General features: G+C 50.4%; 1 protein-coding gene across 2 annotated transcripts; it reads left to right on the forward strand.

Annotated features, from left to right (window-relative positions):
* Positions 1-541: 541 nt before the first annotated feature.
* On the forward strand, positions 542-23,179 carry Ttc38 (tetratricopeptide repeat domain 38). 2 transcript variants are annotated; one of them, XM_038342924.1, is made up of 14 exons: positions 542-687; positions 1,368-1,445; positions 2,984-3,065; positions 4,324-4,495; positions 6,954-7,127; positions 9,998-10,073; positions 12,364-12,483; positions 14,137-14,196; positions 15,533-15,571; positions 17,407-17,488; positions 18,961-19,126; positions 19,709-19,868; positions 20,072-20,145; positions 22,525-23,179. In XM_038342924.1, the coding sequence occupies exons 1-14, from the start codon at positions 667-669 to the stop codon at positions 22,616-22,618; spliced, it is 1,398 nt and encodes a 465-aa protein (XP_038198852.1). In that variant the 5' UTR covers positions 542-666; the 3' UTR covers positions 22,619-23,179. The 2 variants fall into 2 exon arrangements, with proteins under 2 accessions (XP_038198852.1, XP_038198853.1); XM_038342925.1 differs by lacking the exon at positions 22,525-23,179 and having other exon boundaries at positions 20,043-20,145.
* The last annotated feature ends 491 nt before the right edge of the window (positions 23,180-23,670 follow it).

Genomic DNA, 23,670 nt, shown 5'->3' on the forward strand with positions numbered 1-23,670 from the left:
CTAAGCAACAAAGCTGATCTCAGACCAGCTTGGGCAATTTAGTGAGATCCTAACTCAAAATTGACACGCGCGCACACACACACACACACACACACACACACACACACACACACCGTGTGTGTCAGTGGTACACTTCTTGACTAAGGTGCTTGAGGCTCCAGGCACTGGCCCAGGGCTCCCAAGCCTCCCGAGAGCCTCTGAACTAGTGAAGGAGGCTCGGGCCGGGAGAGACTGGATCACGGGTACCCACATCATCAGATGGCCAGGGGACATTAAAGCTCAAACCTGAGCTGGGCACCTTTAGTCAGATGGGGTTTAGTAGCAGGGACTGCAGTCACCATGTTTGTTCTGAGCACCCCAGCTGGAGAATACGTCCAGGGCGCCCAGGCGTGTCCTCCTATTCCCCCCCTCCCCTCCCCATTTCCTCCCCACACCCACACAGACACCCACATCTCCCACACCCACCCCCGGTTTCAGGGGCGGTCAGGTCTGGGCCCTGAGCTGGACACGTGCACCCAAAGCCACCAGTGAGAGATCAGGGGAGCGCGGCCGCCCTCGCTCCGCCCCCTTCGGCAATCAACAACACTCTCACCTCCCCGGAAGGCTTCAGGGACTTCCAAGAGCTTTGACCGGGTGGCACTCACTCTGCAGACCAAAACCACAACCATGTCACTGCGAGACTGCCAGGTACGCACCCCCTCGTCTGGGTCCTCTTGGGTCCAGGAGTTGGCCCAGCGCCGAGCAGTCGGGAGCAAACCTGCAGGTCAGGCAGGGAACCTGGTCTTGAGCGTGCTGTTCCTCTGCAGCTGAGGGTGGAGCGGACTTTGGAGTGGTTCCCAGTCAGGGCATCAGTGAAAGCTCCGACGCTGGCTGTGGCTTCAGGAAGCGTTTCATATGTAGCCCCCACCCGGGGCCGGGACCTTGAGCCGGTTTTTCAGATGAAGAAGACGAAGGTCGGAGCAGCATAGCCACCTAATTTCCAAGTCCTGGGAGGTGCAGTCCTTTGCTGACCAGGACTAAAGGTCATGTCCCACACCCTCGGGAGACACTGGCAGTGTGCATCCTGACATTCAGGTCCCTGAGGGCAGCTATTATAATCTGAAGGATTTCCAAGACTCCTCCCACACAGTGTTGGCAAGGAGTACACACCTTGCTAGGCAGGTGACAAGTCAGACATCCTTCGAGATACACACCGGGGCCCAGGCTTCCCATCACTCCTGCTAATGCGACTCCATTTACTGTCTCCCATTTACCGAGTGACACTTGAGTTCACCTCACTGGGCCCTCTTAGATATCTTACAGAGGGGTAACCAAGGGGCTGGGGACTCAGCTCAGTAAACCCCTGGTGTTCCTTCCCTGTTGTGCAGGCATGGAAGGATGCCCGTCTCCCGCTCTCAACCACAAGCAATGAAGCCTGCAAGCTGTTTGATGCCACCTTGACCCAGGTATGCCCGCCAAGAGACTCATGTCCTCCTTGAAGGCTTCTGAGGAGGGCTTTCAGCTGGTGACTGGTCTGTAAATCCCATCGCAGTAAAGGTCTGCACATTGCCCCACAGAGGTCCAACAATATGGGGTTTGTCTCTGCCAGCCCCAGTACCCCTATTCCCAAGGTCCCCAATTCAAGGGTGGACAGCAATGGATGCCCCGAGGGGGCCTGGAAATGCTGAACCTCCACGGGTGTCCCGTTGTGTCCCGCTGAGGGTTTGTTGTGAGCTCTGCCATGAAGGCATGGGGTCCTGTCCCGAGACTCATCTCAGACCTTCACCCATTCCCAGGCAGTTCCACGCCAATGAAGGATCTTGTAGTTCAGGGTCCTGGGGCTTATGGGAGAGGGGACGGGGTCTCAGAAGGAAGGTCCAAGCAGCCTTTTTGCCAGGTGCGATAGTGAAGGCTCAGAGAATTGAACTGACTTGAGTCAAGGGTCATCCAGTACATCAGAGGCAGAGTCAATATGGCCCTGAGTCTGAAGTCACAGGAAGCAAAAACTGGCCTTCCCATCTTCCAGCCTTTGTGTCTCTAACTGTAATGAACATGGGCCGTGGTCTATTTGTTTGAGTCTCATGCTGTGGTCCAGGCTGGCCTGGAATTTACAGGGAGCTTCCTGACTCAGCCCCCCGATTGTGGGTTTATGGATGTGAGCTACCATACTTGTCTTATTGTGGTTATTTTCGAAAGAAATGAAGCAGGAATTGTGTACGTTGTTATGGTTTAAGTAAAAATAAAACGGTGCTGCTCCCGAGTGGTGGCAGTGGGTAGCAGGCACAAGACTATGGCAGGCCATGAAGACAGCCAGTCCTAGGCAGGAGCTGCATGGTGGGTGAGACCGAGACGGATGGGCACACCATGCAGAGTGAGGTTGGATATTTATTTAGTGAGTTGTGGAAGGGAAAAGGGAGAAGGGGAGAAGGAGAAAGAGCAGAGAGAGGCAGAGAGAGAGAGAGAGAGAGAGAGAGAGAGAGGCAGAGAGAGAGAGAGAGAGAACAGGGGCGGGGAGCCATGGCAGCAGCTACCTCTTTGGGAGAGAGACAGAAAGGAAGAGAGCTCAGGTTGGAAGCAGAAGGAAGATCTGCCTGCCTTGGCAGTAGACGGGGGAGGGAGTGGGTCCAGAGCTCCTATTGGTACTGAAGAAGAGGACATGCTGCACCTCATCTCTTGGGAACGACCGCCTTTTCTACAGTTCTTTTCTGGCAGTGGGCATCCCCAGCCCTAAGAAGTGTTACCTGGGTAATCATGTGTCTTTAATCTCATCCTAGATCAATTAAGTTATACCTTCTTTGAATTAGGGTCCAGAAAACGCTCAGTGTTCTAGAAAGAAAAATAACCCAGATCTGGGACTCCCTCAGCAGTGGAGCTTATGTGAGACCCCAAGTTTGATCTTCAGTACTCCTGACCCCCCCAAAAAATCAGAGTTTAGATACATGCTTTCATTGATATGGTCTAAGGACTCCTTGCAGACAGACTTGTCTTGCATTTCTCATTCCAGTATGTCAAGTGGACCAATGACAAGAGTCTTGGTGGCATCGAGGGCTGCCTGTCAAAGCTCAAGGCAGCAGACCCAAGCTTTGGTAAGAGAATAAAGCTCTCCCTAGGTAAAGGAGCACCGTTCCGTTCACATGCTCTGACAGTAGGACTTGCTTTGCTGGGGGGAGGGGCACATTGGGGACAGTGACAGAGCTGACACTTGCACGGGGCCGGGGGGGGGGGGGGGGGGGGGGAGGGATGAGGGAGGGAATGATGATGGCTACTTTTATGCTTGAGGATGCCATTGCTTTGGAAGGCTCTAGATCTTTCTCTATTATCAATTTGACGTAGAACATCAATTCCACTTCATAGATAAGGAAAACAAGGGTCAGTGACCCGTGAGAGACTTACTTTTAAGTTCAGCTGGCTCTAAAGCCCAGAATCCTAGAACACAAGAGATGGCTCCTGAAACCTTGGTCAGGGATCTCAGGACTCAGGACATCTCCAGAGCCGGATTGCGATGGAGGACAGAACCTGGCTCATGGGCGAGCCTTGGATATAGCGGGCTGGGGAAGGTCAGTTCAGTACATTTCAGAATCCAAGGTGGGTGGCCTGAGTATGGGGCAAGGTTCCTGGCGTTTGAGAAGACGTATAAAATGAAGAAGGATGTTAGGGACATTTTTAATACACACAGCAACCTAGCGTAGCTAAAGCCAAGGGCCCTACTAAGACAGAATGAGGAGAGACCCAGAGAAAAGCAGGACAAGCCAAATGCAGCCATAGGGACAGCCGGTGGTCAGGGTGGACTCCGGCTGTAAGCAGGATCTGCTAGCTGGGCTGGAAGGTATCCTAGTACTGTAGTTCTTTTTTCCAGGCCAGTGTCAGTGGTCGAGTTCTGCGAATCAGGGGACAGCTGCCTTTCTGGAGATGGGGGAGCATGGGTAGGGCCTAGGACTCACACCTTCAGTAAGGACCACCACCTGCACCTCATGTGTGAGGACAGCAAAATGGGATCACCGTCTGTGCCCCAGGGCCTCGTTGATTCAGCTCCCTGAATGGCATCCACTGGACATTCCAGGAGGTCTGAGCTGGTTATAGCAATAATACCAGTCAATGAGCTATTTTGCAGCTTCTGCCAGGCTCATGAGGGCAGAGGGAAGTACTGCAGACCTCAGGGGTCAACAGAAAGCCCCATTAAAAAAATAACCTCGGTTACTTAGAAGGTGCTAAAGGCCAGAGCTGAGATCCAGGTTTTGACAGTGGCGTCACATACAGCAAACCTGTACCCAGCGTGGCTCACACCTTGTGGAATGTGGGGCTGGGCTAGGCTGAGTGATCAGCTGTTTTCCAATCTTCTGTCAGCCATGGGTCATGCCATCGCTAACGGCCTTGTGCTCATTGGCACGGGAAGCTCCGTGAAGCTGGACAAAGACCTGGACCTGGCTGTGAAGACCATGGTGGAGATTTCCCAAAGCCAGACTCTGACACCTCGGGAGCAACTGCATGTGTCCGCAGTGGAGATGTTTGCCAAGGGGTGAGGAGCCTCCCTGGGCTGGGGATTGGGTCTCCAAGCTTGTGCAAGGTGATGACTCAGAGGTTGAGAGTCTCACCAGCCTGCTCTGCCCCAGATTGAATGCTGAATGAACAAGTATTTAGCAAGGGTTCCCAGTGATTTAGGGTTCAGAATAGCTGTGGTTCATTTACATGATTGTTATTTTAATCACAACACCTAGGAGACGGAGAGAGGTGGAAACCTGTTTGCTTCTTGCCCTAATGGCTGTATTTGTCAGCTTTCTGTTATTGTAACAAAGCACCCAGAACCACACATTTCTAAGAAAGAAATGTTTTGGCAGATGGTTTCAGAGGCTCCAGTTCTTGGGCACTTACCCTATTGCTTGTGTTTTGTGGTAGTAATAGGTAGTAGAGGAGGGTACTCACCTCATAGCAGCCAGGAGGGATCAAGGTCCTAATGTTCCCTTCAAGGGCATGCTTCCAGTGATCAAGTTTAGTATCCCAAACCCTGGAAGGTTGCACCACTCCCCAAAGGCACCACAGGCTGAGACACCCAGTCTTCCACATACAGGTCTTTAGGGTATGTTCAGAATTCTAATAGTGTATGCATCAGCTCTCTGCCTTCCAGATGATTCCCTGTCTCCATTCCCACAGGCCTCTAGGGCAGTCCTTCTGTCTACCCAGACAGGTGAGATGTCCCTTAGAGTAGATACCTCAAGCTGATGAGGAGGAGTCTCAGGGGCTTAGACAAAGAAAGTTCCACCCCTTTTTGGTGACTCAGTGAAGTTGTGGGGTTCTCTGAGTGCCTCATGGTGTTGGGGCAAATTGTCCTTGGCAATGGGTTAAGCCTCCTTGGGCTGAAGAGAGGCTCCGCTGATAGGATGCTGCTACACAGGCTTAAGGATCTGATCAGGTGTCCAGCACCCAGTCAAAAAGCCAGGCATGTTGATCTATACTGTAACCTTGTTGGGGGTCGGGGAGGTAGAGACAGACAGGCAGATAGATCCCTGGTGCTCATTGGTCCACCAGTCTGACTGAATTGATAAGATCCAGGTTCAATAAGAGGCTGTGGAAACAAGGGGAGACCAGTTGAAAGGGACACTGATATTGACCTCTGCCCCCTCACAGACAGACAGACAGACAGACAGACACACACACACACACCCCAAACCTGTTACTCGTTTTTCTCTTCCTCTTTTAAAGCGTTATTTATTGTTATATTATGTGTATTGAGTGTTTTTCTTATGTGTATGTCTGTGTATCACATGTGTGTCTGGTGCCCAAGGAGAGCTGGAGAAGGCACCAGAGCTCCTGGAATTGGAGCTACAGATGATTCTGGACACTGAACCTGGGGCCTCTGTAAAGGCAGCAAGCACTATTACCCACCGAGCATCCCTCCAGTTCCCTGGTTTTCTTCTTGAAGTTAAATGAAAGGATAAATTTTCCCATTTTATTTTATGAGGGTTTTTTGAATTTTAGGAGTGTAACAGTTTTTTCTGGTGGAATCTTCCACTAGAAGGAGTGAAGTTGTTACACTCAGAGGGACCAGAGCCAAACTGTAACAACCTTCCGGTGAAGCCCTCCCCTGCTGGGACAGAGCTGTTACATTGGGGAAGTCAGAGTAAGCATAGCAGCTCACAATGAGGTACAACCTAATGTAGAAAATATATACAGAGAAATGTCTGTAACTTTTTTTCTTCTTGCAGTGTTGAGTATGGGCTCTGGAGCCCTGCCTGCTAAGCAAGCTCCAGCTTACATCCCTAGCTCTTGATGGAATTTCCTGTTCTTAATTGGAAACATTTTTTCTTTTTCTGAATACTGTTGACATACAAAGCAACGGGTGTTATCACACATTGTTCTCCCACTGTCTGTCCTCAAGTCCCTGCCCCACTCTGGCTTCTTTTCTTCCTCCTCCCAAGAATGTCTCTCTGCTTTCATGTCACACATGGTCCTTCGCCTCCCTTCAGATAGCACCATTTTTAGTTTAATGACCCATGCATGACACACATGCATAACTTTATTTTATATCATATATATAATTTATTTTGTGTGCAGGGATGTGTTATAGCGAGTGCACACATGTCTGTGCTGGTGAGGTGTACATGTGCCCTTGTGCTCAGCGGTCAGTGGAGGATGTCAAGTGTCCATCCTGCCGCTCTCCCTCTTAGTCCCTTGAGACAGGGTCTCCCACTGAGCCTAGAGCTGATGGCCTTTGAGCTAGACTGGGGGCCAGCAAGCCACAGAAACCCTCCTTTCTCCACCACTTGAGTTACAGGAACATGGCCATGCCTGAATTGTACTCTGCTGCTGGGGATTTGAACTCAGGTCCTCCTGCTTGCATAGCAACCGCTCTTACCCACTGTGCCATCCCTCCAGCCCCAGACCTAATGGCTTAAAGCAGCTCAGGCAGAGAGAGACATAGGATGGCCTTCTACCCCTGTGGATGTGGACTTCATGCTCAGTGTGTTCTTGGCTTGCAGGAACTTCCCCAAAGCTTGTGACCTCTGGGAACAGATCCTCCGGGACCACCCAACAGACATGTTGGCCCTGAAGTTTTCCCATGATGCCTACTTTTACCTGGGCTACCAGGAGCAGATGCGAGATTCTGTGGCTCGAGTTTACCCCTTTTGGACACGTGACACCCCCCTTAGCAGGTACATGCCAACAAGAAGTCACATCATCTCATTCTTCAGTTTCTCTCTTCTACTCTAAAGGCATAGAAACTGTACTGAAAGGTAATGAGACTCCTGCTACTAATCTAAAAGGCTTCATTTTGTTCATTTGATCTTCATCCCATCCTGTGAATGAGGTAGTACCATTGTGTATCAGTCAGGTAGGATTTGTTGCTGTGGTAACAAGCATCCCCAAGATTATATTCTCCAAAGCGTAATACCCATACTTCATATCTATCATTAGCTTTATTTTTTTATTTTTTTAATTTTTAAAAAATATTTATTTATTTATTATGTATACAATATTCTGTCTGTGTGTATGTCTACAGGCCAGAAGAGGGCACCAGACCTCATTACAGATGGTTGTGAGCCACCTTGTGGTTGCTGGGAATTGAACTCAGAACCTTTGGAAGAGCAGGCAACACTCTTAACCACTGAGCCATCTCTCCAGCCCCTAGTTTTATTTTTTTTTTAAGATAAGATCTGATTCTGTTTCCCAGGTTGACCTCAAATTTATGGCACGCTTATGCTTCATCCTCTTGGTATTGGGATTACAAGTAATGAGCCACCATTCCTGACGATTCCTTGTTCATCTGTACAGGGCTAAGGATTCTCTGGCCATGCCCTTGTCTATTCTCAAAACAGTTAGAACAATGAAGTGTGGATGCACTAGTTGCTGCAAGGAGAAATGCTCTCCAGAGGGCAGCTTAGGTGGCATCTGGCAAATTCAGAACCTGTAGGGCAGGGTGAGAGGCTAGAAATTCCCACAAAAGTCAACTTCCTCTTTGTATCTAACCGCGACCTGATTGGACGAGACCCACCCACGGTATTGAGAGTGTTTGTCTCTTAAGTACTCACATCTGTAGGTGGAGTTTTCCTGTCCCGACCGCCTGCTCCCAAAAACCAACACAGAGGCTTAATATTACTTACAAATGCTTGGCCAATTGCTCAGGCATGTTATTAGTAACTTTTACACTTAAATTAACCCATATTTTTTCTTATAAATACATTTTTAAAAAAAGATTTATTTATTATGTATACAGTGTCATGTATGCCTTCTAGCCAGAAGAGGGCACCAGATCTCATTACAGATGGCTGTGAGCCACCATGTGGCTGCTGGGAATTGAACTCAGGACCTCTGGAAGAGCAGCCAGTGCTCTTAACCTCTGAGCCATCTCTCCATAACCTATATGTCTTATCTATGCTTCTCTGTGTGGTTCATGGCTTGTTACCTCATTTTCTACACATTCTTCTTCGGAGGCATCTGCTCTGACTTCTCCCTTCTTCATCCCAGTATCCTCAGTTTGATTGTCCCACCTAACTTTATCCTGCCTTGCTATAGGCCAGTCAGCTTTTTTATTAACCAATGAGAGTAATACATGTTCAGAGTGTACAGAACGATCATTCCATGGCACACATCTAATATAAATACCTTTGTGGTGACCCTCGGAGTGGTACCTGACCACACATCCAGGCACCATGGTTCAACCAAATCGATGATTAAACAACTCCCGAGCTAATAGTACCTGACCTACCTCTTGGCAAATGTTTTTGTTTGTTCATTTTTCGAGATGGGGTTTCTCCGTGTAGCCCTGGCTGGCCTGGAAATAGCTCTGTAGACCAGGCTGGCCTCGAACTCACAGAGATCAGTCTGCCTCTGCTTCCGAGTGGTAGATATTTTTAAAAGTCATCTGCAAGCCACTGCTCTCCAGTAAAAGCTGCCATTTGCCCGTGTGACAGCAAAAGTGACACCCGAGTCTTAGACAGAAGCTTCTGTTTCACTCACACAGGATAGAGTCCCTCTGCCCCTTGTGGCCAACCATCTTTGGGCCCAGTGCCTGGCTGACTGATGGGAATGCAAGTGTGTGGTCATTCAGAGTACATGAGCCACAGTGGAGGGTGCGCTGGACAGATGGGGCTGGAATCTGGTGCTGGGACGTGGTGGGCTGGTCAGTGGGTGCTCCCAGGCTGGGGGAAGGGCAGTGAAACAGAAGGCTGGGAGGAGCTACCCATAGGGCTGGGCTTCCCAGGAAAGTGCCTCCAGACCCTGTCGTCCTCTGCGGAGAGACCCTGAATCAATGTCTGAGGAAGTGGATCTTGTTGAGGAGTGGGCCAGCTATGCGGGCAGCATAGGGTTCTGGCACAGGTTACCAACACTTTGTCTCCCTCTGGAGGAAGTTCAAAAGGAGGACTGCTGAGCTCAGCTCCTCTCTGGGTTGGGGGCATTGTAGGAGGAGGACATCCCAGCCACCCAGAACCAAAATAACCACACAGAAACTGTATTAATTAAAACACTGCTTGGCCCATTAGCTCTAGCTTCTTATTGGCTAACTCTTATATTAATTTAACACCTTTCTATTAATCTGTATATCGCCATGTGGCAGTGGCTTACTGGCAAAGATTCGGCATGTCTGACTCTGGCGGCTCCATGGTGCCTCTCTCACTCTGCTTTCTTCCTCCCAGCATTCGGTTCCATCTTCCCTGCCTACCTAAGTTCTGCCTTGCTATAGGTCCAAAGCAGTTTCTTTATTCAATAACCAATAAAAGCAACACATAGACAGAAGGACCTCCCACACAGGGAATGAGTCAGTCTTTCAGTCTACCTCTTGCTGAAGGTCTGAGCGGTCAGGGTGTCAGCAAGTAGCTCTACACGGCCTTCTTATGAAGGGGACAACGATGATCAGATTGGCACCCACTGTGTCTCCTCTTGGTTCCATCTGCAAAGCTCCTGTGTCGAAACACAGTCACATACATGCCAAGGTGTGTGGACTCCAGCCGATCCTGTTGGAGGACTCCATCCCACCTGCTCCTTTTCGGCTTCCTGGGTACTGAAGTCTTTTCTCTGTTTCCAGCTATGTGAAAGGCATCTATTCTTTTGGGCTGATGGAAACCAACCTCTATGACCAGGCACAAAAGCTTGCCAAAGAGGTAAGTGGGTCCTTCTCAAGGTGTGAGGCCCTTCTGGGTATGGCCCCTCATGTGAGGAGGACCAAGCAAGCCCGCTCACCACCTTGAAGTGTCCTCTTAGGAGGGGCTGTTGTTAGGGCAAAGCAGCTACCTGTCCATCACTCCTCTAAGCCTCCCAAGGTTCCTGGAGCAGATGAGGCAGTAGACTCCGGGAGGTGGTGGCTTTTACACTTTAGTTACCAGAGTGGCAGCTCTGTGCTTCTGTGAGTCCCAGTGGCTTTAGAGCCACAGAGCCCATTGGGACTGGAGCATTACAGGAGAGCCATGCAAACCTTGGTTCTTCCTCCTTGAATTTCACTTTTCCACTGGGTCTGGCCATGATCTATGAGGCTTGAGGTGGGTGGAGATTTCAAAGGTCAGGACCGGATCTTGTTATGCTCTTCCTCCCTGAGTCTGTGTGTGTGTGTGTGGGGGGGGGGGGGTCTTTGTCATGCCCACAGGCTTGTCTCTTAGCCTTCACTCATCACTCAGAGTACTTCCCAGTGGAAAAGGGTGGAGCCAGTATGGAGCCTACTAGATGCTTCAGCCTCAGACCCTGTGTTCTGTATTCTGATTGGGTGTGTTGACCAGTCTGGAGCTCTGGGGAGTCCCCTGTGGGTCTGGAACCAGGGTCAAATGACAAGCCTGGGTGCAAAGTAGCTCAGACTCTGGAAGTCCTTTTCTGCCACCTTTGTCCTTTTGCGAGAATGGAAACTAAGGTTCAAGGTGGTGTTGCTATGCATAGAGAGTGACATATACCCTTGGTTCAGATTCACAACTGTCACTTGTGATGCCTGCTTCTGCTAATGGTCTCTGCCCACACTGTTAAATAAATACCTTGGTGCACAGACAAGAGAACTGTAACTCAGAGAGAAATGAGGCACAGCCCTCCCATGTTGATAAAGCTTAGGGGTCAGAGTGGCAAGGTGACAAGCTGATTCCAAAGAGAGATGTCCAAGCAGACTCAAGTCTTACAAAAAAACAAGATGTGGCAGAATAGCGCCCCGCCCATTGCTCTTTCCTGCCCCTTGCTCCAGCTCTCCTGGTACTGTGGGCCACACTGACCTTAGCCCCAGCCCCCACAGACTGTTACTAGATATGAAGACAAGGCTATGGCTGTGTCCCGCAGGTTTCCACAAGGCAAGGGTGGACAGCACCAGGCTCCACTGAACTACAGTGACCTCACAGACCTCACAAAGTGACTAAAAGCCCAGCAGGTCCACCTCAGGCATGAGGGGAAGGCAGAGAGTTGGAGTTTCCCAGGGAATCTTGCAAGGGCTCCAGCTGAGTGAGGATGCTTTTCAGAAAGAACAGGGCTGAGTCGTATTTCCCAGCTGCCCTGTGTGAAAGCAGCATGCTTAGAGGGGTTCCTTTAAGGGGGCTCAGGATGCACCCTGCCACATCCCCAGCTGTCCCAATGCCTTGCAGACATGCTGCAGGACCCCTGTCTTCCCACATGGAGTGGACAAGACTGTGAAAGCTGAGGGCCAGGAGCAGGAGCCAGAGACTGCTGGGGACATGTTACCAAACCCTTGCTGCAGGTGCCAGGCCAGCACAGAGGCACTCTTAATTCTAGACACCAAGGAAAGCAGGGACCCATGATTTGGTGTGGGGCTCTGAGTACAAGTCAGTGGTGGGGTTGCAGTGAGCCCCAATTCCCCGCTTCATGTCCAGAACTTGGGAGGTGCTCAATCAACGTGAATTGCCCTGGTGAATAGATAGACAGGGAAGTAAGAGCCAGTTCGTGTGTCCCTGTGCTTCACCGTGGAGCTCACGGTTCATGGAGATTTTGTCATTAACGATAGTGTTCCTAGAATCAGTTGCTTCTAACGCAGGAAGCCACCTGTGGCCATCTCCTGAGTCTAAGTGGGAGGGGCATCTCTTGTCATTCACCACCCAAGGATGTGACAGCCTACACTGTCCTCATAGCCCTGAGAGGTAGGCAGTCCTAGAAGCCGTGATGGGAAACCAAGGTACCGAGCTCCTGGGTAGCAGACTGCAGAGGATTTGGATGCACCCAGGAAGCAAGTCCTGGTCTCCTTGAGCCCCAGTTTCCTCCTCTGGGAGGCCATCAGTGTCGTCCTCCTCAGCAGCCTGTTGTGGATTGTAAGGCACACATTGGTACCCCCCCACCAGGCACATTAGAAATGGGGGTAGTGTTGGGACTGTAATTACTCTGAGTTAGAGCCCAGTCCAGGCCACCAGGACAAACCCCATTTTCTTTGTTCTTAATCCCCATTTTCTTTGTCCTCCTGTCTCCTACCTCATGCAGGCTTTAGCTATTGAGCCGACGGATGCGTGGTCAGTGCACACTGTTGCCCATATACATGAGATGAGAGCAGAGGTCAAAGATGGGCTGGAGTTTATGCAGCACACCGAAGGCCACTGGAAGGTATGAGTTGAATCCTGTTGGTGGTCATCTTCTGGACGATCCAGTCTGATACCTGGAATTCCACCAAGGCGTGATGGGTGGGACTTAACAGACGTAGCTTAGTTCCCCAGGAGCTTAGGTTCAGCTTGGAGGCATCCCTGACAATCAGGCATCCTTTGGGAGCTCCACAACACCCCAACATTGTGTGATTGTACAGTTGGGGTCTGCCTGAGGTATTTTGCTTTGAAAGGAATAGGCCCAAAGGGTGCTGGGGAAATAAGAGCCCAGCAAGAGTGGGCATGTTTAGGACCCTGACTTGCGTGTGCTTCTGCTGTGGCTAGCAGGCTCCACGTGGGATGATAGAGTGTCCTTCTGGACCACATGATGCAGTGGGTGGGAGACAGGCCGATGGGGTGTGGTCCACTGATGTAGGACTGGCATATAGGGATTAGGATGGTTCAGACCCTTAGTGCCTAGCCTGACCCTTTCCGTAGCCTGAACACTCTGTGTGGCCTCATTGTCCCTATTCCCTACTCCCAGCTTTACTCATCCGTGCTCTTGACTGGTTGGTGCTCCCTCTGGCACCATTTCCTCCTTGCCCACTAGCTGAAGTGGCCCTTCTTTTTCCATGTGTGCCGGTTTTTTCTGGACTTGCCTCTGGCACCTGACTTGGCCACTTATCCAGGTGTCCTTGCTGCTCTGTCCTTCTGTGTCACAGCAGGCTCCAAGGGTAGGCAGCAGGTCCTTCCCAGAGCCTGCCACTGAGTAGGAGATGCTCAGTGCTTCAGAGACCAGGGAGGGTACAGTGGCCACCAGCATCACTCTTGAGCAGTTCTCTGGGCTAGGACTGTGATTGACAACCAGGCCAGTTCCCAGCATCTCCAGGAAGATGAAGCTGGCTTATAGGGAGGGTTATAAACATGCAGCTCATTTAAAAAATGTCCAGACTCCAGGGCCTGGAAAATTCTAGTGGGCACTAGGAACCTAAAGCCAGAGAGGCTCATTTTACCTGGGGTTCCCCAGGCAGATACTGCAAGGTTTTATGGGTAGGGAGGAACACCTGGGTGGGAAACATTAGCTGGCCTCATCCTCCAGTTGGCCTGGTTCCCCTATTTCACATTCCTCCCCAAGAACACACATACTCCCCCACCTCCGCTTGTGTGTGTGTGTGTGTGTGTATGTGTGTGTATGTATACCTATGTGTTCATACATGTATGTGGGTATATATATATGTGTGCTTGTGGAAGCCACATTGTCATTTCTCAGGTGCCATCTATCTTGTTTTCTAAGCGGAGTTGCTTCCGTAACATATGGAGCTTGATTAGGCAAGACTGGCTGGCTAGAAAACTTCCAGGCTCCTCCTGAGATTACAGGCATACCCCATCATGCCCAGCTTTTACATAGGGGCAGGGAGTCAGCTCATCAATGCTCACCCAGCAAACATTGTATCCAGTGAGCATCTCCCCAGCCCAAACTCAACTTCTGACCCTCTGTTTCCACCTCCCTGGGATCACAGGTGTGCTGGGATCACAGCGTGTACTGGGATCACAGGTGTGATCCACCAGGCTCAGTGTATTCGATGCTGGGGATTGAACCCGGGGGTTCATGCGTGATACCAACGGAACTGTAGGCCCAGCCTACCTTCACTCAGACTTTCTCTCATTCTTCCTGCAGGACTCTGACATGCTCGCTTGTCATAATTATTGGCACTGGGCCCTGTACTTGATTGAAAAGGTAGGATACTTGGCTCGTCTCACCTAGTACAGATATCCAAAGAGCCCTACCCCCGACTGTATGTCCGACTTCCATGCAACACCTCTGTGTGCTGGTGCAAAAGATGGTATCTTAGGATTTCTATTGCTGTGATGAAACACCATGACCCAAAGCAAGTTGGGGAAGAATGGATTTATTTAGGTTACATTGTCCATCACTGAAGAACGCCAGGGCAGGAGCTCAAATAGGGCAGGAAGGAACCTGGAGGCAGGAGCTGATACAGAGGCCATGGAGGAGTGCTGCTTGCTGACTTGCTTATCATGGCTTGCTCAGCCTGCTTTCTTATAGAACCCAGAACCACCAGCCCAGGGATGGCTCAACGCACAATGGGCCCTCTCCCATCAATCACTAATTAAGAAAATGTCCTATAGGCCTGCCTACAGCTGGTCTTATGGAGACAGTTTCTTAATCGAGTTTCTTCAGATGACATAAACCTGTCCAGCAGAGATGGTGTCTGAAGCAATACAGCATTCACGTTCCAACAGCTTTGGAGGCTGAGCGTCTCCAAGGGATTTTCCACTCTTGGAAAGTGAAACTCATGTGGGTTGTTAGCTGCTTTCCTATTGCTGTGATGAAACTCTGTGGCAAAGGCAACTTGGAGAGGGAAGGGTTTATTTGGTTCGCAGCTCAGCGGCTGGGGGTAAGAGCCTCCATCGCGGTGGGGAAGAATGGCAGCAGGAACTGGGCGCTGAGAGCGCACATCATTCCGGGGAACAAAGCAGCAGGGACTGAGAGTAGCGTGAGGCCTTAAGCTCTGAAAGCCCACCCCTAGTGACATACTTCCTCCAGCAAGGCCACACCTCCCAAGCCTGCACAAACAGCGCCACCAACTGGGGACCAAGTATTCAAACATCTGAGCCCATAGGGGACACTTTCACACCATTTAGTGCCTGCCTCTTTACTGCTTGGGATATGGGAGGGTCTCAGATTGGATCTATGTCACCAGAAATAATGCTAGGATGAGAAGGGGCAGGGATGGAAGATGGGGACGGGGAGCAACCCATGTGTCAGGGTGCTTCTTGCAGCACTGTGACTGTAGAGAAAGGCACGGAGGCTCCTAAGATGCCCAGAGAGAAAAATGTATACAAAGTGTGGCCCTCACCATACAAGGGTTGGGCTCACCTTCTCCCTTCTCCACACCGGGGCTGGCTGTCACTGAACCCTGCCCATCTCCCTTAGTCAAGGGGGTGGAGATTGCCATTGAACCCTGCCCATCTCCCTTGGGGTCGGGGGGGGGGGGTTGGTCAGCTATTTCTCGTGTGTTTCTGAGCATCACCTTTTGACTTCTCCTTTGCAGGGAGAATATGAGGCTGCGCTAACTATCTATGACAGCCATGTAAGTGCACACACATCCTTTACCTGCGATTGGCCTTTGTCTCTCGTAACCTCTGAGCCGGCTGACATTGTCCTAGCCAGAGCAAATGGTGGGAGAATGCCCCTAGACTCCATGGGATTGGCTGTTGTCAAGAGCCATGTCCTGACTCCTTGTACCGTGGAGTCTCTGCTGACAGGTCCAAGGCGGTCTCTGACTGTCACTGTCCTTTCAGAAGGGTATTCTTAATGAGGTAATTTATTTGTCCATAGGAGGTTTGATTTTGTTCACTTCTTTTTGTTTGTTTTTATCTTTTCAAGACAGGGTTTCCTTGTGTAGCCCTAGATGTCCTGTAGCTTCCTCTGTAGACCAGGCTGACCTTGAACTCACAGAGATCCGCTTGCCTCCACCTCCCAAGTGCTAGTATTAAAGGCGTGTGCACCACCTCCCGACTTTTTGTTTTGTTTTTGTGACGGGGTTTCTCTCTGTAAAAGCCCTGACTGTCCTAGAACTTGCTTTGTAGACCAGGTTGGCCTCAAACTCACAGAGATCCTCCTTCTTCTGCCTCCTGAGTACTGGGATTAAAGGCATGCTCCACCACCACCTTGTTTACTTATTTTTAACCTTTTTTAAAAAATCAAGAGCTAGGCCTAGTACACACTTCCTGATCCCAGAACTCAGGAGGCAGAGGCAGCCAGATCTCTCTGAGTGTGAGGCCAGCCTGGTATATATAGTGAGTTCTAGGATAGCCAGAGCTACATAGTGAGACCCTGTCTCAAAAAAATTACATGTATTTTGTATGTGTATGCATGCCATGACATGTGAGAGTCAGAGAACAACTTGCAGGAGTCAGTTCTTTCCTTCTGCCATGTGAGTTCCAGGCATCAGATCAGGCTCGGCCTTACAAGTGCCTTTGCTGAGCCACATGGCCAATTGTGTGTGCATCTGTATGTGTGTCTTAATTGTTTAAAGATTTATTTTATTTTATGTCTTTTGCATGCATGTATATATGTGCACTGCCTCCATGCCTGGTGCCTGCAGAAGTCAGAAGAGGGGGCCAGATTCCCTAAAAGTGTATTTATAGTTTGTAAGCTACCATGCTCACTTAGTTAGGAGTTTTATTGCTGTAAAGGGACACCATGACCATGACCACTCTTTTCTTTTTTTAAAAAATATGTACATGTATTTCCTTTTCATTATTGTTATTTTTAAATATTTTAATGATTTATTTTTATTTATGTCTGTATGAGGGTGTCAGATACTTTGATGTTACAGATTGTTGTGAGCTGCCATGTGGGTGTTAGGAATTGAACCTGGGTCCTCTGGAAGAGCAGACAGTGCTCTTAACCATTGGGCTATCTCTCCAGTCTCCGACCATGGCCATTCTTATAAAGGAAAATATCTAACTGGGACTGGCTTACAGTGCAGAGGTTTAGTCTGTTCTGTTATTGCATAGTGGGAAACATGGTGGCATGCAGGTAGACATGGTGCTGGGGAGGTAGCTGAGAGTTCTGTATCTGGATCCACAGGCAGGAGAAGGAGATTGCTCCACTAGGCCTGGCTTGAGCATGTAAGGCCTCAAAGCTATCCCCACAGTGATGTACTTCCTTCAACAAGGCCATGCCTCCTAATAGTGCTGCTCCCTATGGGATGAGCATTCAAACTAGGGGGGGCCGTACCTATTTAAACCACCACACACATGAGTGTTGAGAATCGAACCCTGATCCTCTGGAAGAGCAGTCAGTGCGCTTTCTCTGTGCAGGCCACACTTGTGGCTCAGATGACAACTCTGGCTGCACCCATGGCCGTGTCGTTATTTGGCCTTCTGAGCCTGGCCTCCCGTGACTCTTGTCTTCCAGATCCTCCCCAGCCTTCAGGCCAGTGGTGCCATGCTAGATGTGGTGGACAGCTGCTCCATGCTCTACCGTCTCCAGATGGAAGGTAGCCGAGTCTCTTCCCTTTCTCTACACAATGAGAGAAAAGCGTGATTACTGGTCCTAAGGGTGGGTGCCCAAACCACAGGCCTCGGGATGAATGGGCCTGCCTATAGCTTTGTGTGCGAGCTTATGCAGCAGTCTCTGTGCCAGTCCAAGGCAAAGGGCCTCAGCTGTCCTTTATTCTATTCTCCATTCCTCCTTGGTGTAGTGGCCTTGGGCTCTGAACCTTGCCATTCCCATAACCTGCCTGGCAGGCCTTTCGGGACACTTGGCTACTGTCTGATGCCTCTTTTTCCTAGATCACAGGAGGTGCTAATTTCCCAACTCTGACATTGCAGAGGCTTCTCAGCCTGTCACCCTAGGCTTCACAGTTGCCCTGACAGGTCTGGATTCCTGCCCATGGCTGGAGGCCAAATGATACCCCACACAGAGAGATGCTAAGGAAGGCCAGAGCTCCAGATCCCCACTGTAAGGGGTGAGGTGGGGTATTGAGTGACTGGCAGGCTGGGAAAGGCCTCTCACTTCCTCGTTGTTGTAAGGCAAAGATCACTGTTCGATTTTTTTTGGAAGTGGAGCAATGTTTGAGACAGGTTTTCTCTGAGTAACCCTGACTGTCCTGGAACTCACCCTGTAGACCAGGCTGACTTTAAACTCACTCCCGTCTCTGCCTCCTGAGTGCTGGGATTAAAGGTGTGTGCTGCCACTACCTACCTGGCCCTCTCTGTTCAATCTGATAGACCAATACATAGATGTTCAGGGTTTTCTGGGTGGGTGGGGATGCCCTAGAAAAGAAAGCTGAACCTAGCATTCCAGGTCTGAGAGGGAAGAAAAGGAGGTGGAGGCTGGAGGCTGGGGCAGAGGTGGGGACTGTCTAGAGTAGGAAGATTCAGATTTAAGGAGAAGGGTGTTATTTATTGATGCCACTGGCTTTCATTGAATGCCCGTTGTGTATCAGGTGCTAGGCTTAAACAATGTGTTTATATTTTGTATGTGAGTATTTTGCCTGCATGTATGTCTGTGGACTGTTTGTGTGCCTGATGCCTATGGAGGCCAAAAGTGGGCATTGTCTTCCCTGGAAATGGAGTTATAAAAGGCTGTGAGCCACGTGCAGGTACTGGGAACCAAACCCAGGTCCTCTAGAAGAACAGCCAGTGCTCTTAACCACTGAGCCATCTCTCCCCAGGTACTAGACTTGTGATTACATAGGAAAAATATGAAACATGTTTTTTGGGGGGTCTGAAGGGGCTAGGAATAGTTTGATAGCCTGTGACAGTTTTTCAAATTTGCTTTCACCTCATGGATTTGTTGCTTTTCTAGGAAGGCAAGGAAAGCACAGGCCTTGGTGGCCCCACTAGTCGCCCTGCCTCTCACTGGGACAAGACTGGATAGGCTTCCGAGGGATGTGCGTGCAGGACTAAGTGTGGGACACACTGCTGCCTCACACCAAGCCCTTGGTTCTTCTTCTTGTCCCCCCAGGGGTGTCCCTTGGCCAGCGGTGGCAGGCTGTCCTACCAGTGACTAAGAAGCATACCCAGGACCACATCCTTCTGTTCAATGACGCTCACTTCCTGATGGCCTCTCTGGGTGCCCGGGACCTCCAGACAACACAGGAGCTGCTGACCACCCTGAAGGAGGCCAGCGAGTATGTGAGACCCTGAGATCATGCAGTCTGCCAGCTGAGAGGGTGAAGGAGTGCAAGGGCTGAGCCAAGGCCTGCTAGGGGTCCCCCTGCCTTCTGGGGGAAACCTTAGAGTGAGGTCCTGCTGGTGAGCATGGCTTTGAAGATATCCATGCTTCTAGATGGGTATTCCCCAGATGGGTGCCCATGCAGGTACATATTTCATAGGTATCTGCTTCCAGGAGCCCAGTTGGTGTCTTCTTTGCTCTGAGCCTCAGTTTATCTGTTGGAAATGGTGCCTTCTGGACTGACAAGGGTGTCCTGAGAGGATAGGTTGCTACAGACACATACTTTGGTATTCATGGTAGTGCTGGCTGTTGGTGCCCAGGCTTTGCCTGCAAGGTTCACAGTATTGATCCCTCTGCTGTGTTGTCACACCATTTTCTAGATGGGCAAACTGAGGCTGGGGCCAGGGAGCCCTGTCCTTCTCTACATTGGGCAGATGTCTCCTGTTCCCATCAGGCAACTGTGAAAGGCCCTAAATTTGCATCCCTTGCCAGGATGGGCCTTTGTAGAGTAGATGCTGAACTTTGGTCTTGGTGACAGGTCCCCAGGAGAGAACTGCCAGCACAAGTTGGCACAAGATGTGGGGCTGCCCCTGTGCCAGGCCCTTGTGGAGGCTGAGAACGGGAACCCTGACCGAGTCCTAGAACTTCTGTTGCCAGTCCGCTACCGAATCGTCCAGATTGGGGGCAGCAATGCCCAGGTAAGCCAGCTGTGGACAGGGAACCAGAGGCTGGAGAGCCTGGCCTGGCAGCCGAGCGTCTCCTGTGTAGTTGGAGTACTCTTGTTTCACGCTGACACCAGGGTTGTGATGAGGGTGGGTGGGTGTCTCAGTGGTTCCTTTGGGTTGGGAGCCCATCCCTGGTCCGCATTGCAGGTGCCTAACTTGCCTAACTGACATCATAGAGAGACGTCTTCAACCAGCTGTTGATTCATGCGGCCATCACCTGCACTTCCAGCGTCCATAAGAATGTGGCCCGGTGAGCACTGCCCTTCCTACGGTTAGCCAGGCGTGGGTTGGCTCCCTACACAGGATCTCCGTATGCATACACCTGCCTTGGCATGTGTGCTTCTGCTTTTGGGGTTCAGAAAGCAGGGAGCAAATGGGGATTTGGTTCTCTTTCATTAACAGGCTCAACTTGACCAAAGGGTACAGCCAGTGCTACCCTTCTGACCTACCCTCTTGCCTCCTCAGTCTCCTTCCCATTGGTCATGCTGAACTACACAGATATCCAGTACATTTGTTCTCTGGTCCTTGCATGTGCTGTGCCCTCTGCCTGGGACACCCTGTCTCCTTTTTCGTCTGCTTCTTAAGGCCTCACCTTGCAGTATCTTAGCTACCTGTGCTGGGTGTGGGATGCAGTACTGAGTAGGTGGATATGTGGATCCTATGAAAAAAACTAGTTCATCACACAAATATCTGGGCATTCACGTAATTGTGATCGGGAGGAGAGGTTGATGGTGGATCTGGTGAGGGGGTAAAGGAACATGGGGGTGTCCCATGAAGGGGTGTAGGGAGACTAAATGCCCAGTGCACTTAGCCAGTGGGCCTGGTTAGGAGAAAGCCATAGACCTAGAAGCTGGGTGTGTTTGGGACACCCAGGAAAGGAATTCCTGCAGCCCTAACCATTATCCTTTCTTCCCCTGGTTCACCACCCACCCTGCCAAGGAGAGGGCCCCTGCATCCCTGTCCTGTGAGAAGAGGTCTAGGCAGGTGCCCTGGCTATCGGGGCCAGACCCCCAGCAGTGCAGGTGATGGCTGGGAGCATTTGAACTACTTTGAACTCAGAATGCCGTGGACACATGCCCCTGTTTTTGTCATTCCATGTCCACATGCAGAAAGCCACATGTGATGCTGTAGTGGTTGAGCCTCCTGGAGGACCTGCTGTGGGTAAAAGGTGGGGCCCCTTGGTCACAGTTAGAAGGATGCGGGCTGTGTGGACAGAGGAGCTGGTTCAGGCAGATTCTAGGGTGCAGGATGGCCCATACTGGAGTAGATGCGACACAGCTCAGGTCTTACCCAGGAGAGGTGAGGTAGTGCTGGGGAGAGAGGCGGCACAACTACCTAGGAAGACACTGCAGGAGTGGGTCATTCCTTCCAAGTGCCCCCCTCCCTTTGCTGTCCATCCCCTGCACAGGCAAAAGCCCTCTGCTGTGGTTTGGGATGGTTTGTGTATGGCCCCCTGGGTTTCATGTACTAGACAACATGTTCCCCAGGTTGTAAGCACTGAGAAAGGGAAGAGGGTTGAGAGATGAGAAACTCTGGAATGGGGTCCTGGGGTTCGCCCCCAGAAGACATTAAAGCCATTCTCGAGGGACCTTAGTTAGTGCTCTCCACAGGAGAATGTTATAGAGTGGAGCCACTTGGCTTGCAAGGCCTCCTCTGCACGCAGCCATTTGCCTCTCTGCCTCTCTTCCCAGCCAAGGAGCCTCATCTGGAGCCAGATAGGGCCTCCATATTAGACTCTGAAACCTAGCTAAGTAAAATCTCTAATTTTACAAAGTACCCAGCCTCAAATATTTGTTATAGCAGCAGAAAGTAGACTGATACATTCCTGCCCTGGCTGTGGTGTTGTCTCCTACCTGCATACCAAGCCTCCGACCCTTCACCTCATTCACTACCCACGGACCCACCATTGTTAATCTGTTTCTATCTTAATCTGCTCAGGTGTTACCAAAACAAACCAAACACAGACATGGTGGTTGCTCACACACCAGACTCAACTCAACGAGACAACTCGTTGTTTAGTGCTAAAATGTCCCACACCAGAGTCCAGCAGGGTTCAGTTTCTGGTGTGCTCCTCTTCTGGGCTCAAAGCTTCTCACTATGTCTTTCTTTCCCTGAGCACTTAAGAGAACAGATTCTCATATGTTTCTTATAGGGACACTAACCCCACTGTAAGGGTCATACCCAAAGGCCCTCCCTCCTAAGTCATGCTGATGACAAGAGTGTCAACATTTAGCCGCAGCAGGGACTTTACCTCTGGTTGATTCTATGCTTACTTTCTTTAAATTAAGGCTTCCCTACACCTACCTACCTACCAAACTATTCTTTCACTTGCTTTTCCTGAATCAGTCTCACATGTGGCTTCCTGCCAGACACCAGGCCTCTTGTCCCTCTGGTCCTCAGCATTAGACTATGACAGGCGCATGAGCTATGACATCTTGAGCCATGGCTTCCGCCTAAGACAGGCAAAGCCACAGTGACAGCCCGACACTGGAGTCCTTATCGCTAGTGTTTGTCTCTAAGGCAGAATCAAAGTACTATCCAACTGCCTGTACCCATTTGCTCCTGCCAGTCATGCTTTTACATTCTTCTAGAAGGGTCTATAACAAAAAAACTCTTTGTGTTTCCACAGGAGCCTTCTGATGGAGCGTGATGCCTTGAAACCCAACTCACCCCTGACTGAGCGGCTCATCCGCAAGGCAGCCGCTGTGCATCTTATGCAATGATCCAGGCCCCGTCCTTGGCCTACAGCTCAGTGCTAACCTCCTGGCATTAGGTTGACTGTCCGGTTGGGTTAGGGTTAGGAAATAGCTGGGACTGCTCGTCAGAGAATAAGGTAGAATTCTCCAAATCAATCTTTGGTGGAAATAGGGGACGCAAGTTAATTTTGAGTGATATTCAGAATTCCTCTCAGGGCCAACATGCATTTTTAAGCTTCCAGAACCAAAGCAATGCTATTATTTGCAGGTGCCTTGAACATTGTACTTTCTTGTTCTGAGGCTGGCAGGCAGGGCAGAGCTGTGGCCCCTCATCTGGGAGGTATCCAAGCGCCTCCCACACACAGTGAAACTTTTCATTTAGCTTCCCTTCTCTTCTACACAGAGCCCGCTGTCCCATTTCCCTGGGGAGGATTTCAGTGAGCTGCCCGGGGTCCCAGCTAGCAGAGGCTTTTCCTTTTGCTAGGGGGTAGGGTGGGAGGAGGGTGTCGGGGTCCAACGCCCCAACATTAACTTTTCCCTCTCTGGACTGGCATGGAGGAGACGGGAATAAAGACATGACTCACATGATTTCATTGGGAGGGAGATTCTTTCTCAGTGGTCCCTCATGAAGTCCTGAGTTCACATCCTGAAGAATTCCCCCATTTATTCTCCTTTATTCTCCAAACAGTCTTAATACCATAACTTAACTGAGGGTGAAATACATTAGCATTCTGTCTCCTAGGTAACCAGGTGAATGGCCTTTTGTCATGTCCACAACTACCTGTCTGCTCTGTATCCTAGCTATTACAGAGAAAGGAGCAAAACATCCTGACCTTTTGTTAGGTTACGTGACCCTTCTCAGGTGTGGACTATGGCTTGATGGCTTGGCTGCCATGCCATATAGAAATATGGGCCTACAGGGGGGGATCCGCTTCATTGACCTTGATTTCCAGCCCCAGACTACTGCACCTGCCACCATCCCCAGAGAGGAAGGGAAGGGTGGCTTCTGCCTCCCAGAGAGGATCTAGTGGTGTAAACTGGAGCTTTTCTTTAAATTGCACATGGGAGTGGAGCTTGAG

Source organism: Arvicola amphibius, chromosome 9 (genome assembly GCF_903992535.2).
Source record: "Arvicola amphibius chromosome 9, mArvAmp1.2, whole genome shotgun sequence".
NCBI classification, from domain to species: Eukaryota; Metazoa; Chordata; class Mammalia; order Rodentia; family Cricetidae; genus Arvicola; species Arvicola amphibius.